This window comes from Eretmochelys imbricata, chromosome 8, assembly GCF_965152235.1.
Source record: "Eretmochelys imbricata isolate rEreImb1 chromosome 8, rEreImb1.hap1, whole genome shotgun sequence".
NCBI lineage: Eukaryota > Metazoa > Chordata > Testudines > Cheloniidae > Eretmochelys > Eretmochelys imbricata.
The window spans coordinates 24,403,621-24,421,114 of record NC_135579.1 but is presented as its reverse complement, the minus strand read 5'-3'; the positions used below and the strand labels follow the sequence as shown (position 1 = coordinate 24,421,114).

At 41.7% G+C, this 17,494-nt stretch overlaps 1 protein-coding gene across 2 annotated transcripts in view; it reads left to right on the top strand.

Annotated features, from left to right (window-relative positions):
* The first annotated feature begins 10,418 nt into the window (after positions 1-10,418).
* GABRB2 (gamma-aminobutyric acid type A receptor subunit beta2) overlaps positions 10,419-17,494 on the top strand; it is a 237,426-nt gene continuing 230,350 nt past the window's right edge. For both annotated transcript variants that reach the window (XM_077824077.1, XM_077824076.1), the window contains exons 1-3: positions 10,419-10,495; positions 10,609-10,700; positions 11,600-11,667. In XM_077824077.1, the coding sequence (XP_077680203.1) occupies positions 10,419-10,495; positions 10,609-10,700; positions 11,600-11,667 (237 nt within the window). The remainder of the gene's footprint in view (positions 10,496-10,608; positions 10,701-11,599; positions 11,668-17,494) is intronic.

Below are 17,494 nucleotides of genomic sequence, written 5' to 3'. Positions count from 1 at the left end.
CTACATGTCCTGGACCTGGCCAGACCCAGACCACCCCCGCCAGTGTGGGAACACCCCAGCAGCATGACTTCTCATGCACGGTGAGTGCGAGGTCATGCTGTGTGGAGGACACCATTAAGAACAAAATAGTATCCTCCATGTGACAAAAGCACCTGAATGCTGTTCCAGCCCTGGCTCCAGGGACAGACCCCTGCATAACCCACAGTTGACTCCCAGGGGTCCAGGGATTCCACTTTGGGAACCACTGACCTAGAGCATTGCAGAGAGCACTAGCTACTTGCTTTTGCTCATTGAATGCTAGAAGCAGCATTCTGCTTGGCTCCAGCATACAGGGAGACTAGATTCCCTCAGCTCTTCCCCCCCCACACACTTTCTCAAACACCCATAAAGGGGCAGCCATAATTTTGCTTATGGTAAATTACAAACCTCTGTTCTCATAGTTCCCATTTCAAAATAATGATTCAAAAAGCAATTAGAAGACAAGCAAATATTCACCCATTACATTTCTCCTTAGGCTAAACTCTTTTTCAATATGGACTCCTCTACTTCTGACCTGGCGGCTTTACTTAAGACTATGATCTGGGAAGAAGTTTGCTTGTTTGTTACATTAACTATACGGAATTCTAGCATTCTTTTCAAGCAAATATTTTGCATTTCTTAAAATACACCAGTTGAGGATCAGCCCCCAACAATAGACTAGCCATGGGCATTTTTAACTTTGTAAAGCACTTTGAGATCTATATATGAAAAGTGCTATATAAATTAGATTGAAAAATGCTTCCTGATTCACTCATTTCAGATTAGAGTAACTTGAATAATTCAGTCTCAAACCAGCGACTCTGGGTCAAACCATATTTCATGTTTGATTTCCTAGAGCTCAGGCTCCCCCATACATATTTTTAGAGGGCTGTCTGTATCTGACAGTGCAAACATTTTATGCAGATCCTGTGTCTGAGATGTCAGGCACACAGATTATTTCACTTTTGGGAAATTACTTTGACTGGAGACCTAAAACAGTAATTTCCAGCCACATTTTTCAGGAGCACCATTTGAAATATTAAATTAGGGGACTGACCTGCTGTGAAGGCCCATTCTGCCACTTGGTCATGGGCTTCCCCGTTAAGTGGGTGATTTCTGTCAAGTGTGGCCTGGCCCCCGCACAGGGTCACCTAAACAGGAAATCCATGGATTCTGAGCAGCAAAACAAACAGTCTGCAGAATTAGCCCCCTGGGCAGGGCAAGGCAAGGCAAGCAATCAATCTATAGGCCTCGTGTCTCTCTGGGGTGGGGCATAGTTTAGGCAGCTTCCACAGCAGCTGGCGGGTAGTCCAGGTTCTCAGGCTTTACTACCAGGGGCACTGCAGGTACCTCTGCAGAAGCCAGCAGTGTACTCCCTTCCTCCTGCATCCCCACACTTGATTGGCCTGGGCTGCCTTCCTTTATCTGAATTCTCCACTTGGAGCATGTGCAGCAGGGAAGAGGGGGCGTGGCACCCCATCACCCCCTCCCCTTTCTGTGGGCCATACCCTGGTACACCTACCCCAGTCTTTTTTCTTCTCTCTCCTTTCTTTCCCCTTCTTGTCTATATCCATTATTTTGTCTTTTCCTTGGATTAACTCCCACCTTCTCTGCTGGCTCCTGTTCCTAATTTCTCCTTTCAGCAGGAGACTTCATAATGCTCAGAATAAAGAGGATTCCATTTGTGATTCTGGGAGATTGAACTCTATGTACTCTCACAGTCGAAATGAGTGTTGTGAAGACACAATGCTAAAATCTTTCGGGTGGTTGACTTCTGTTTTAGTTTTAAGATTTGACATGTACAAGTGGCCAGCACCTGAGAGCTGGGGTGTTTGTTGTGTTTTTTTTTTTTTTTTGGGGGGGGGGGTGGAATTCACAACACTTCACTTGTTTTTCATACAAATTTTCCAACCAGCTCTAACCATTTGTATAATCATTTATAATAGTACCCACGATTGCGCTGGGAGCTCTAAAATAATTTAAGAAGGCAAGATCCTGCCCCAAAGAGCTTGCTAATGAAGGCCCAATGCTACAATCAATCCATGCAGCCAGACCCCTGAATCCCTCTTGAATTCCCCTGCCTTTAAATGGGACTCCATATAGTCATGAGGATCTGCCTACACAGGTCTCATTGCAGGGCTGGGGCCTAAGACAAACAGATAAGGGACAGGACAACAAATTCAAACATACACACAGGAAGTGAGGTGATCTTGGCACACATCCTATTGGTTTGTGGATTTTTATATTTCTTAAATATTTTTATTACCTCTCCCCTACCCAATTCCTCTATCTTCACAGCCCTGGTCTCCTTGCCTTTAAAAGTCAAAGGTAAATTGGTGGTACAAGCTAAACATGGACAATTAGCCTCTGAAATAGACTCTCATCTGTCCCAGTCATCCTTGGTCCCATTTTAAAATATTTCCTTACTGGGTTTATTCAGCTCTTACCCAGTTAGTCCAACTACCTCATCTTACTCTAGCTCCCAGCCATTCTCTTCCCCCCCCCCCACATTGAACAACTGTCTTGGTCAACCAAAACCCCTCTTCCTTGCCCGGTATCACTCTCAGATCCACTTCCACCATTCCTCCTCACCCCCAACAGATAATCTCCCAGTTCTGTATCTCTGGACCAGGGAGCTTTCCAAGGTTCTTTAACCACAGCTGCAAGAGAACATTTGGGATGAGGAGGTACAGTATACCCAGGGTCAGTTCAACTTTCCATGGTTCCCTGATGCTGAAATCTGATGCCAAATGTAGTGGAAACCACTATAGTGGGTGGGGGCTGGCTCACTCATGTTGAGAACACTGAATGACTGTGGAACTTCAATTTTGCTGTCTATATTCTTGTTACACTAATTTATTTACTCCACCACTTTGAAGGAAACAACATTTTTACGCTTTCATAATTTGATAAGAGTTTTAGATTTCCTTTGGTCATAATCCAAGGTGCCAGATGTTCTGCATTTTGCTCCAGTTCCTTACAAGTGACGCTTTTCTGCGATCATAGCATTTGGGGATGTCTCACACAACCATTTCACTTCCATTTTTATATTATCAGTAATTTCATTTTGTATTAAAAGGCTTAGGGCAATGTACATCTAACATCTATTGATCCCAGGCAATGCTAAAAGGTATGTTTGTTAAAAGACATATAGGAATTCAGTACCTTAATGTTTCCTTTCAGTTCTTTTCACTTATAAAATACAGTCTGGGTCATGATCTGTGTTTTGCTCTTACATATACTATAACTCTGTGAATATAATATGCAGTTTGTTCTAGAATGAACAAATCTGAGTTCCAATTACAAAAACTCTCCATACAGAGAAAAGCTAATTAACATCTATGCTTTGCTCCCCGTCCCTGCTTTCCTCCTGCAATTAAGTATAGTGAACATTGTATTAATGTTACTTATTCTCTAAACAATTTACCAGACCAAATTTATGCATAAGATTGGTCAGTTCAACTTTCAAACATAAAATGATAAAAAGAAAACCAAGTGGTAAAATGCATTGCAACTTTAATGTTCATGTAAAATAAGACATGTTCTGACTCAAATTGAAATTCAGTAAAGTCTCATCTTAGAGAAGTTAGAGGTGGAAAAGACTTATAAAAACACATCATCACAAACATTTGCCTGCAATGGCTGCAGGACATATTCAGTCCCCAAGACAAAGTACATATTAGATGGTAGGGAATGCATCTGATATTTAACTCATAAGAGCAGATTTAAAAAATTAAAGCTAATGTTTAAAATCAAATTTACACAAGTTGAGAGAAGGTGCTGGGCATCTGGGGTCAGGCTTCAGTTATGAGGGATTACAAGTATCTGTTACTAGGGTCACAAGATACATACATAGTACATAACCAGCACAGACCCAGATTGGGGTGCAGGAGTTTTTAAAGCGTCAGTGAATAAGTGATCTCAGGTATGCCACCCATAGAATGTATTTAGAGTTCAAGTCAGTACTGGTGTAGCAAATAGATACATGGGTGCAGTGCAGCCCTTGGTTTTTCAGGGAAGGAAGTTTTCAAGGAGCAATAATCACACCTCAGATTAACCTAATTGGCCATGCTACTGCCACTGTTACTCTTCATCTTATTGAAAAGGCCAAGAAGTAGGGAAACTGCACTTGTACGGGGGGGTGTGTGTGTAAAAACATGATAGTGAAGAGAGGTATAAAGGTCTTGTCAGCATGACTTTGACTTATTACTCACAAGTCGCATAGCCCCGAATAAAGAAATAAAGGGACAGATTCTCAACTAGTGTAAGTGGGCATATCTCTGGCTCCATTAACTTCAATTGAGGTACACTGATTTATAGCAGCTCAGGATCTGGCCCAAAACTCTTATTTCACATCACGGGACAGTATATTCTGTATATGCTGCAGGGAAAAAAAAAAAAGATTGCTTTAGAGTGTTAACATTTTATGAGGACTATTTTTTGCATCTCTCTACTTGTGAAGCCAGGTGTTTTAAGCTACCAAGAATACAAATGTAAGGAGATCAAGGTATTGTAGATCATTTTTAGATACTATGACTCCCTCTGTTTATACACAAAATTGTCATTTTTTAGTCAAATATCTCAGGTCTTTCCAGAGCTGAAGCCAGTCCTGGGTTTCATTGGGAATCTGGTGGTCTCAACTATGGTATAAAATTTGCAGAATCATGAGATGCCAGACCTCAACCATATCAGTGGAGTAGGACTGATTCCTGCCAATCCAGGTGCTTGCACAAGTAGGTAGCCGATTCTCAGCTGTCTTGCATTCAAGATGGATTCAGGAGGAGATGATGCACTCAAGATCAGGCAGTCTGTCTGACACAAGGCACGGAAAACCATTTGAGTCAGGAAAGAAAGTTAGCGCAGCCCTTATTGACCTGATGTCAGCCTATGGCATTCTGTGGCACACCAGGCTGACTGACAAGCTGCTGTTGAAATTTATTCCATATTGGCTGAAGGTGTGGTTCATCTGAGAAATGATTAACCAAAGTTACATCCTGCAAGTCAGGCAGAAAATCAGTCATCTTAAACATCTCTGCAAAGTGCTTCCACAAGGATCAATTTTGGTTCCCCTTTTTGTTCAATACGAACACATGACCTTCCTGGAACGTGGGCTGAGAAGTATGTGTATGCTGATGACATCTGTATTGCTGACACAGGAAACTATTCCCATAGAGTTGAAGTGAATCTCAGGTCAAGACATGTTTCAGAGTAGCAGCTGTGTTAGTTTGTATCCGCAAAAAGAAAAGGAGGACTTGTGGCACCTTAGAGACTAACCCAATTTATTTGAGCATAAGCTTTCATGAGCTACAGCTCACTTCATCGGATGCATGCAGTGGAAAATACAGTGGGGAGATTTATATACACAGAGAACATGAAACAATGGGTGTTACCTGTATGGGTGTTACCATTGTTTCATGTTCTCTGTGTATATAAATCTCCCCACTGTATTTTCCACTGCATGCATCCGATGAAGTGAGCTGTAACTCACGAAAGCTTATGCTCAAATAAATTGGGTTAGTCTCTAAGGTGCCACAAGTACTCCTTTTCTTTTAGTCAAGACATTGACATTGACATTTATTTCCACTAATTCTTAGTGAAACCAAGACAGTTGCAACTACTTTCAATCTAAACAACCATCTTGCCAAGTGACCCATCCTGATCTGTGCACAGGGATGGCTGCTGCCATTCCAACCAGTTGTCACATAGTTAGGAGCAAAACTCAACCATTGCCTGATGTACTGCCTCACCTGAAAATGAGCATCCTTAAATATCATCTCTTCCTGTTCCACCTTAATACAAAAACTATCAGGAATCTCCTGGGGAGCAGACCCTACATCTTTAGTGACCTTTATGTTTGCTCCAGCTGAATAGTAATCTAGGGTTTGGGGGTGCAATCACCACTCTCAGCTTGTCAACATGGAGCTGAATTTGGCCACTCATATTATTAGTGCAAGACAGACACCAACTTGTGGTTTTCCCCTGGGGTGCTCCACCCCGAGTCCCTGCCCCCACTCTACCCCTTCCCCTGAGGCCTCGCCCCACCCCTCCCCGAGGCCCCAGCCTCGCTCCGCCTCTTCCTGTCCCCACTTCATCCCCTCCCCAAGACCCCTGCCGGCCGGTCCGCTGCTCTCCAACCTCCCCCAAGCCCCTCCTGGAGTTGCCAAACAGCTATTTGGCAGTGGCTGTTGACCAGCTGTTGGGTGGTGTGGCCAAACAGCTGTTTGGTGGTGCCCCCGATTAGCTCAACAGGCTACTGTCTAGCTTGTCCAGTCTAGCCACAACATGCACCAGATTAGCTAGGTTTCCTCTCCATCTGTCTGTGGGGCACATCTGGATGGCAGTTTATAATGCTTAGCCTCCCTTGATATAGAGCTTATCTTCTAGATATGGAACCTGGACATTGAGCTCTGATGTCTGCATATGAGAAGGAGGTGGTCCTCCCAATGCAGTTTCTACATCAACAGAATGGACAAGTTGCCTCAGGCCCTGATCCCATGGGGTATAGTGGACCCTCAACTTCCACTGAAGTCAGTGTGAACAGAGTGATCTTGGGCCCCTAGTTACTGTATAGTGTCATCAGGTTCTTAGATTTTAAAATAAACTTAAGTAGCTTCTGTTGTTGTAAAGTGTTTGTTTTTAGTTGCTTGTCCATACTTTATTTTTATATACAGTTTTGTATCACTGTTTTAAAATTGATATTTATAATAAATACATTAACAAAATAAACTTTTATGTGTAAGGATGTCACTGTTTTGAGCTGTTATCTATTCAAAAGCCAAAGCTGAGTACAAATGCTATCTACATTGCCATATAAAACTGTATTCACTTTTGTATATATGTCTTGACTCCTCTGTTTCTAGCCCTGTCACATGGTATTAAACTATAAATCTTTCCCCTAATCCAGCATTGAATATTCCCAGCCGTGGGCCTTAGATCTTTCTATTTATCTGATTCACATTTGGACAGGAAAGAAAGAAATATTTTAATAGCAGTTCAATATAATAGTAATATCAGAGAGCTGAAAATAACGTAGGAATTTGAAATGTCAGATGCGGTTCCAACGTAAATCCTTACAGGTGAGGACAAAAGGGCACAATCAATGCCTTTTACTACCAGATTGCAGGTTTTATCATGTGGTTGCAGAAAAAAAGAAATGCATATTATACATATATCTAACAATACAGGATTCATTGTACAAATGAATGTCCACCACCTGCTTCGAGGGCCATTTTTCAAGTGCTTTGAAAGTGAAGCATCCCAGCTGTGAGAGAACAGATACTTTCGTTGGTTAACATAGCATCCATCATGCACTAAAAAAATCCTATTTCTCAGTCTTGAACAGGGAAAAAAAAAGGGGGGGGGGCATCACAGTGTGACAAACTGCTAAAAATTTCTACTCAAGCATGATTATTTTTAGAATACATAAATAAGATATTTCAGAGCTCCTGAGAACACTTCTAGCCTGTTAACCTTGTGGCGTTCATAAGTATGAATTCTCCCTGTACCATAACTTCAACCGCCATAATAGGCGAGAGTCTCAGCCCTCTTTGCAAGCATATTAACCTGTTTTTTTCCCCTACTCTGGCACTTCAAAAATAATTTGAGTCTAATATTTTTTCAGAGGAACCAAAACCAAATAAATACAGAGATCTCATGAAAAGGCTTAAATTTGTCGGGGGGGGGGGGGGGTATTTAAGGGTTGTGGTGGTAGGGGGTTGCTCAACCCTACCTATTTCCTATTGATATGATTTACTGTGTGAGTGTAGCAGACAGGTGGATTTGCATGAGTTGCCTGTGGAATGCACTACACTGTGGTAAACTGGTATCTGTGTTACCTAAGGAATATTTTGAAGGGTAGGTGGAAGATATTTTGACCCCCTACAAGGTTTGACTCTGATCCTTCCCACTCACTAACCTACAATATTTGAACATTGATTGCATTTATTTTAAACATACCTGCAGAATTTTGTTAAATGGCTGCTGGGCTTTACATCTATGTCTCATGTATTCAGCTTTTCCTCCTTTGCATCCTTGCTGTTTCTTCAAGGTCTCCTAAGCTACACCCCTTCTCCCACATACTATCTGTGCTTTTACCCTCTACCTGCAATCAAGGCCTGCTCATTTGCACTCCTGGTCCATGCCCCTTCTTATGTATACCCCCTTCCCAGGTGCCTTCCTGAGACAATGTCTCTTCAGCTGTATCCCCTTTCCTGGGACAGCTGCACTCACTACCTATAATGCCTCTCCTCAGCTGCACCCATTTCCCATACCACACATCTAGACCATGCCTCCTCAGTTGCACCCTCTTCTTATGCATCTTATTTGGCCAGGTGCTCTTCCTCGAACCCCCACCCAGCCCTTCTCGCTCCTGCCCCAGCTGCTCTTCCTCGAGCTCCCCTCCCAGCAATCCGCCAAGAGCAACCCGTGCTACCGGGACCCGCATGTTGCCTGGCGTCACGTGGACATAGCCGGGTCTGGGGGTCGCTACAGCTGGCTGGCGCACGCTGCAGCTGCATCTCCAGCCAGCCAGTGGGTTTGGTTTTTAAATGCAGTGCATGCCCAGGGAGGCCGGGGACTGTGCTCTGCCTCTTCACGCGGGGCTCAGCTACCTCTCTTGCTTCAGTTTATAAAATATATCCATATGTCTAAAAAAAAAAAAAAAAAGCCCTAGTCCAGGCGATCGGAGGCGTTTATTTGTTTGGTGACTGTGATATGCATGCATGTGAAATAGCCTTTCACCAGGCAATGGGCTGTGGTCTGTGGAGTAGGGGGGCATGAGGTTTTAAACCATTCCCCGGGGGCGGCGGGGGTGAGGAGATTTAGCAGGCCTGGAGCTCCTGTCATTTGCTGTGAGTGGAATGACTAAACGTTTATTGAGGGAAATCGGGGGCTTTCAAAGCGTCTCTTCCTTAGCCACGGTTCACATTTCTCTCTCTCTCTCTCTGTGCAACACTCACCCTTGTTTCCTTCCTCCTCCCTCCCTCCCTTCCCCTTGCAGCGAATTAAATATTGCTTTTGTGAACTGGGGAATTAAAGTGTCTCTGCCTAATTCCCTTCCGTGTGCAATCCAGGCAAGGCGAGGACGCGTGCACACCCCAGATCCGTTCAATGAAGCAACACAGATCCACGGGTCCAAATGGGTATTTGGAGGAGGAGGAGGTGTAAAAGGAGCTACAGCAGCGGGCAGATTTGCAAAGAATAATTTAAAGTCCTCTCTTTTTTTTCCCCCTTCCCTCCTCCCCCCCTCTCTCTCTTCTGCTCAGGATTTAAATGTCACTCAAAACATCCTCAAACCAGTTTTCTGTTCGTCTCTGCTTTCTTCTGAAGCATTAATTCGGCTAAACGCTGCATTTCAGCCGCTCTGGTGTTTTACTCAGAAAGGTAAGGAGGGTCTGTGAGTGGAAATGCACCGGGTATGGAATGGTCACTAAAAGCCCAGTTTTCTTTGCAGGGTATCCCCCTCCCCGACCCCATTCCGTAGCCAGGCTAAATCTACCTGAGGAATTTGCATTCCCTGCTAAAGGGGAAAAGAGCATGATTCCCCCCCCCGCCCGCCTCCCCACACTTGCCCATCCTTGCCAGCCATTGCTGTACTCTTTAAGAGCCACGCTAAAATCGAATGGGAACATAAAAGGGAGACGTTCGTTTTAATTGCCTCCCTTTTCATGTTATAAATAATCTTGAGAATTGCCTGGCTGGTAACGTCATATAGCGAGTCCCTCTCTCCCCTCCCCAATTCCTCTGACCTAGGAACAGCTCCTGCCAGGAGAGTAGGAAACATCCGAATCCCTTCTTACAAGAACCTGGTTCGTCATCATTGCATTTCCCCCCAGAAAGATTACCATAGGCTCAACCCTCTCCCTCCCTCCCCCCTGCCAATCTAGGTCCCTTTTTCTGCCCCTCACCTTTCTCCGCGTAGACTGTTTCCGGGGAGCGTAAAGTTAAGCTACCCCCCTGTCTGCCTCTCGCACGATTTGCATCCCCAGCTTCTTTTAAACCTCTTTCCCCCTCTGTTTCTAATCGGATCCTGCACATGTCCGCCCCCCGTTAAGCTAGGTTGCAAAACTGCCGTACCCTGCAACTCCTGAAACTTCCCTGCTTGCTGCAGTTTATATTATATTGTAGTAGACTGACAAAAAGGACAACAAAAATACACTTGATCCTTCTGTGGGATGCCTTTTTTTTAAAGAATGCATTTCCTTCTTCCCCTTTAATTTTTTTTTTTTTTTTTTTTTTTTGGCAAGGAAATTTGCTCCATCTCCAGCAGCAACCACTGCTCCTTTTGATGTTGTGGTACGCCGTGCGCATGCGCTTCACATTAGAATTACTGCACTGGCCAGAATAAGTTGGATCTCTTCTCCTCTTCACTGAAACCCTAAATCATATCAAAAGCTAAAGGGATGTTGAGAGTCCGGAAAAGGGGCTACTTTGGGATTTGGTCATTCTTCTTAATAATAGCAATGGTGTGTGCACAGAGGTAAGTGACTGAGACGTCTCTTTTCCTTCACTTTGAATTGCCCTGTATGCTACTGTTCCCTGAATGGGGAGATCGGATCTGAGAAATAAGACATATGTATTATTGTTTTTTAGTGTCAATGACCCTAGCAATATGTCGCTGGTAAAAGAGACCGTTGATAGACTGCTGAAAGGCTATGACATTCGCCTGAGGCCAGATTTTGGAGGTAATTTGATTGCTTTTTGAATAGGAGATGTTACATACCCAGGCTGTGTCTCCTGTGTGTGTGTGTTTTTAAACGTGTTGTGGGTGCTGCTGCTTTGGTGTGTATGTTGCCATTTTTCTCAAGCTGACCGAAAGTTAAGCCAATTGTTACTGAATTTTCTTAACACAGGATGCTCTTAATGTGATCATTGAAATCTCCTGTATATTTGTAATCGGTCTCATTTGTGAGAGTGTGTGCTGATAACTTATTAACCCATAATTAAACCGTCGGTTAATTGGCGTTATTCAGATGAAAATCTCTTAAGTTTATCCAGCGTTTTTTCTAGTGAGCCGGTGTCTGTGACCACAGTCACTATTTTTGAGTACAAAAGATATGTTGTTAATTGATACAGAAAATGTCACTTAACCCAATGTTTGCTGCAACTTTGAACTAGTTGTGTGCCTGAATGTGTGTATACTACTCCAGAAAGCAATCTTAAGAGCCGGGTATAAATCATTTGAATCTCAGGTGAGATTCCCTTTTTCTCAGTTTGCATGTCGCATGTGTCGAGTAGAAAGAGTTAAAATGTGCAGTCCGATCTTTTCTCCCCCTCCCCCAGGTACCGATTTGAACTGGTTCATACAATAATCGATTTGTGTTTGTCTGTCTATATAGCCAGTGTCTGTAGAGCCCCCGTTATTAACACGTGTGTGCATGTTACATAAAATGTCCCTACAGCTGACGGCGGAGGCAAAGGGTGAATACTCTGCAAACGGAGGGTTTTCCAGGTATCAAAGGAGAGCCTGTTTTGTTGTTACCAACACTCGTGCCATATCGCCCTTTGATTAGTCTTGATAACTCTGGTAAGAATGAGTTAAGTTCTTAGAGATCACATTGCGGACCATCTCGTTGGTTTGCAGGTCCCCCAGTGGCTGTTGGCATGAACATAGACATTGCCAGCATAGACATGGTATCAGAAGTCAATATGGTGAGTATTTAGTTTTTTTTATCCCCTCTCTCTCCTGAAGATTGTGGTAATAATAAGCTTGGGGGGTTGGGGGAGAAATGTCTGATTATTTCTCATCTGGCTACATTGTGCAATGGCTAATACTCCCCAACCGGTGATCAACCAACCATACTCTCCATTCTCCACTCCACCCCCCAAATCTCTTGCTGTTCTTTGTGTGCATTATAAACCTGTTAAGGACTTGTTCTCCTCTTTGGCATTACGAGACACCGAATAGGGGCCGCCTTTGCCTATTTGCTACAGCAAATGTTACCAGTCCAAACCTGCATGCAGATTTTGGGGAGTAAAAAAAATCCATGAAAATCTATGGATAAATGCATGAAATCAGAGGGGGGTTGGATTTAGGGATGCTCAGGTTTGTGCCTCTTGCCCTCGCCTCCCCCCCTCCCCCAGAAAAATCCAATAAATTAATAATCTGAAATATAGTCTCTAAGGATTATTTTATATTATGACTCACAACATGTTCAAAGCTTGTACGATTTATTGACAGTCTTACTGTTTAGTAGCTACCACTTCAGACGTACTGTAAGCGCTATTGAGCGGGCCCTTGAGTTTATAGTCAGTGGAACAATGTTAGTCTTGTTTTGCTTCGTGCAAGAGCGCCCCCTGCTGACAACGGGGTTCCACTGCAGCCGAAAGACAAATTATAATACCCCTCAACTCAATCCCCGATTTGCTGTTAGTTCTTTGAAAGAGTTTACATTTATTTATTTTTCTTTGCACTTTGTGCCTATCGGGAGCGAAGGGACCCGAAAATACTTCAGCTAGCAAGGCCACGTTGGACTGCCTGCGAATTATTTGATGCACTTACAAGACCTTCATGCTTTTTCATATGCCAGTCACTGAGAAGTGCTTAAATGTGTGGAGGAAGTTTGTGAACTGGGTAGAGAACTAGGTCTGTTCCTAGCTAGATTTCCTTACACTTGATCTAAGACTAAACTAGATGTGGAACTACACTATGCAGCTATCTTTTCTCTTATGGATGAGGTGATGGCCCATTAATATACAGTTCAAAAATGTCACAAAGCATTGTGCTGTACATCAAAAATACCTTTCAGATTATGTGGGTGGGAATTGAGTTCAAGTGGAGGTTTTGCTTACAGACTTGTTTTTCTGCCTAAGCTTTTTTTTTTTTTTAATAAAGCAAGTTGCTTTACAAACAAACTGCACACACAAAAATCAGCCCCAATAAACATTTTTCCTTTGTTATGTAAATCAGAGCTATTCCTGTGCTCTTCATTAATAGTCTATACTTAATCAAATGTTGAAGTTGCTGAAAGGATAATAAGAAGTTAACTAAATCATTAGTGTGTTTTGCTTCCATTATTGGGGGGGTCTAATGAACGGTTGAGAAAACAGCAGCATTCCTGAAACTAACATCTGAGAAGGAGCTCTTCAAGGGTTAGATTGAACTTTCCTAGTAATCACTTTGCTTACATGTAAATGTTATGGGCCAAATTCTGCAGTCTTAAACTTATTTTCAGTTTTATTTGGTTAAGGGAACTGGTTTGGGCCCTGAATGGTGACATACAGACATAAAACATTCTAGCAGCAAAGGCAACACGGTAAATACGTATTAATGAAATGTATGGACTGGGAAGGAGATAAGTATCCTGTTTAAAAACAAATTGTCTGACATTGCTGGTACTTCTAACTATATATGTAAAACTATTTTTCAAAAAAGTTATATAAGTGCCACTTTGCACTATCTTGACCTTTGTACCCATTAAAATATATTTTGCTTAATGGTTCAATGGTCTGATCTGAATTAATACTTTCCAAAAATGCTGTCTGTACAGGGCACTGGCAGCCATTTATGGTTTATTTTCATAACTGAAGGTGTTCTGTGACTTACAGAAAATGGTCCAGAATATAAAATGGTAACATTAAGATGATAAGAATATTAGCTTTTGTTTTTGGAAGACTTGCTAGTTGAGTGCTTGCTCCTGCTGTCATTTTGGGGCAATGGCAAAGCTCCCAATAACTTCACTAGGAGCAGAATCAGTTCCTAAGTATTAAGTTTTAAAGCAGATGCCTAAAATATAATCTAAAACATCTTTACACTGAACTTCTAGTTTTGTTATCATGGGATATTTTGGTATGTTCTGTTCAGGAAGTTTAAGTGCTAAAGAAACAAAATTGCATTTTATTTTAAGCAGCTTCCTTTTAATGAAATCTGGGTAGAACAGATATGGCATATGTAGAATCTTTATAAACATCCATTTGAGAGTGGTGAGTTTTACTAGCCAGTGCTGTGAGCTAGAACTGTTAGGTTAGTGTTACATCCCAAAATCAAAACTGGACATTGATACCAAACTTTTTTTTTTTTTTCATTTAAGGGGATGCAGAATCTGTTAAATAACTTCCAGAAATTTGATCTCTATTGAAAAATGATAATGTCACCTGTGTAATGTGGCACAGCACACACAAACTAAATATTATTTTGAAAACTTTTTGTGTATGTCTTGAATATTTAAGTTTCTTCAATGAAAAGTTTTACTTTTGAAAAACAATGAAATCTTTAAAGACTTTGTTGGATAATTTGGCAAAATTGGCAGGCGGGTTTGTTGTGAAGAGACATATATTCAGTTTTACCAATCACAATTGGCTAAAAGGGTTATAGTCTAAATATTATATAAATGTATCTGAGCTTAAATAGGTGGAACATGACTAATTTCATTCCTGAAACTACAAGTTTTTCTCCAGTAATTTTTTTATCTTTTAGTATGAGGTCAGGGGTTTCCTAATCAACAATAGTAAGAATTACTTCCTCAACCTATTAATTGTAAAATAAGAAACACATAAGAATGCACTTATAGTACTCTATAAATCATAATGAATATCTTTACTGATTAACAGGAAATGAGCTTCTAGGAAGACAGGCATACAAGAAGAGAAGGAAAGAAATACTTAACATACAGGGTCGTGTCTTGCTCCTCTTGGGAGTTTTGGCCTTAACTGATAGAATCTCTTTGCAGCTGTCATTACTTCAGAAAGATTCTCATCTCATTTTGAGGTCCACTTTCCTTCCTGTGGACCTTCTGCTGCCCATACTGAAGTCAATGGCAAAGTTCCCATTGACTTCAGTTGAAGACAAATCATTGCCTATATGTGTTTATAGCTTGACTAACTTTAATGGGAGTTCAGATTTTTGCCTGCAAGTGAGACTACACAACCTGGGATATTAACACAAGAAGATCTCTGATATCTGCAGTATGAACTTAGTTTCAGAGTCCCATCTTTTCCAACAGAAAGACATACATACAGACAAACTTCCATTGTCAGAAAGTTTTTCTATCATCACCATCCACATTAAGTCAGGCTTTGCAGTTGCCTTCAAAATAGTTACTCTTGTCAGCAACAGCGTTAAAACTGGAAGAAATTCATTTACTTCTGACCTTTCCTAGTCAGAAAGTTGGATATATATTCATAAGATTAAATTTCTTTTTCAAAACCTGTTGGTAAAGAGTATATATGTACTTGACTTTTCAACTCTGGGCTATACTGAATGAACATAAAGGGAAGTAGTGAGGCCTTCAGATACATTTGTGAGTTGATAGGTTTCATGTCTGAATTTGCTTTCAGGCTTCATATTTTTCACAGGAGTAAAATTCTTCAGGTAATGCTTTTGTGCAACACCATAGTAACCATAGCTAATTCCATTGACTTCTTTGTGCTTTGAATCAGGCCCTGTATTACCATTGTTGAGAGTATGCTTTGTGCCAGTCATGCTGCAGCTTTCCTTAAAGGTTTCCTGGTGCAGGTGAAAGTTGAAAATAAACATGAAGAGGTGTAATAGCTACTTAAACCAAAATGGTTTTCCTGTCATAATGAATTCTGTGTTACATAAGATGAACTGGATTGCAGTGAGCCTAATACAACATTCTCAAGAGAGTTTCCAGGTGTTTGTTACTGTACTTGAATTTCCTTCTCAGCTTCCTTTTTCCCTAGTACTAATCAGACTCATTATAAAGATAATATCTCCAGAGGGCTTAATAGTCTATTTTTAAACAACTAATGCTAGCTGAGATGTCAGATTTCCAAATCTGCACCCTCTTGATTAATAATTGGAGCAGAGACTTTGACACTGACACAGCAGCTAAGATTCCTTCTCCCGCCCCCAATAGCTCCATTATGTTTAGAAAACAAACTTTAACCTATACATTTGTTTTGAGGCACAGAAGGAAATTTGGGATATATCTTTTCCTCTGAAGTCTTCACTGAGTGTCCTCTATAGCATATTCTGCATTTGTTCTGCTTGTTGACCTTCCATGGATGATATACTGATCTCAGAGGAGAATACTGGCCTGGAATTAGGTTGCAAATTTTGGTTTACTTTTTTAAAATAGTTCGAAACAATTTGTGTGTGCACGCGTGGCTCTTTTGGGATTCTGATACAGAATATCCTAAAAAGAGAGAGAAATGCTTGATATATTTTATCCCCAAAATTAGATTTACTTTAAGTGATGTGTTACTTATAGTTGTTAATCCATACTGAGGTGAGGAAGGTGGAATCTAAACAAGTGACTTTATTCAAAATATGCATTTGGACATAATTTTAAAGAGCAACAGTATTATGTAGATATTGGCACGTGGCTTTAGTACACATGCATGGAGCCAAATTAATACAATAGACTGGTTTGTCTTATTGGGGGTCATCATGGTTGGTTGAGTGTATAATCCTTCCATTGAGAAGGAGTTACGGGAAACAAAGGCAGTATTAGTCTATCAGGGTAAGATTCACTTCTTACAATCTGCGGATGTTTTTATGCAAGACCCTAATAGCATCTAAGCTCTGTAGAGAATTAAGTTTAATATTATATTGCAACTTCTGTACTCAAGGTGCCCCAGAGTTGGTTACTAAATACAAAGTAAGATACTGATAGATCAAGATGTAGTGATCCCAGAACTGTGCACTTGCACTTTTCTTGGTAGGACAAAGCAATTCTCTGTTAGTGGACCTCGGGTTTTCAGTTTCCATCACTAGTCCATACTCACCACTGTGTTCTCTTAAAATCTGCCACAGTTCCTTGAGGTACTCCAGAGAGGGAACATTAATAAAGAAGCAACAGAAGCAGGCTGCTGTTATGGAATTAGTCTGATGAGGGTTTTCAGACTTCAGGTAGTCAGAAATTGCCTCTGGGTGTATGAAGTGGGAGCAGGGCTGATGAGAGGGAGGTAAAGCGGAGCAATTGTACCGGGCCCACCGAAAGCTCTATAATCTCTGTGCAAATAAAGTGAAATTGGACAGGGTGGGACCTCAGTGAACATGATGTACTGGAGCCCATTTTCCTTTCGATGGGCCTGGCAGGGAGACAGGATAGGAGGGACCATTTGCTTGTGTGGGAGTGAGTTGGAGAAGGAGTGTGGTGGGTAACGCTGTTAAGGGGAAAGGAGAGAGGTTGGAGCCAGGTAAACCAGAAAAGGGCAGAACAAGAGAGGGATAGAGCCCTGGTAAAGGAAAGAGAAGGAGAGGAAGAAAAGACAAATAGAGAAAAGGGGAAGATGGAAAACATGAGGGGGAGAGGAGAAGGAGAGAAGGAGGGAAAGAGATGAAGAACACTGTGCCTGCTGGCAATAATTCCTTCTTATTGTTTACGTACCGGAGATACTGGCAAGGGCAGGAGTGGTAGAGTATGGCCATTTCATGTGCCCTGATATAAGGCATCTAAACATGAATATTAAAACCACATATTGGAGGGCATCACTTTCTTGCTTTTATAACACACAATTACTATTTGCTCATTAGTGGTTTATTATTTCTGTGGTGACATGGGTGCGTATGGAG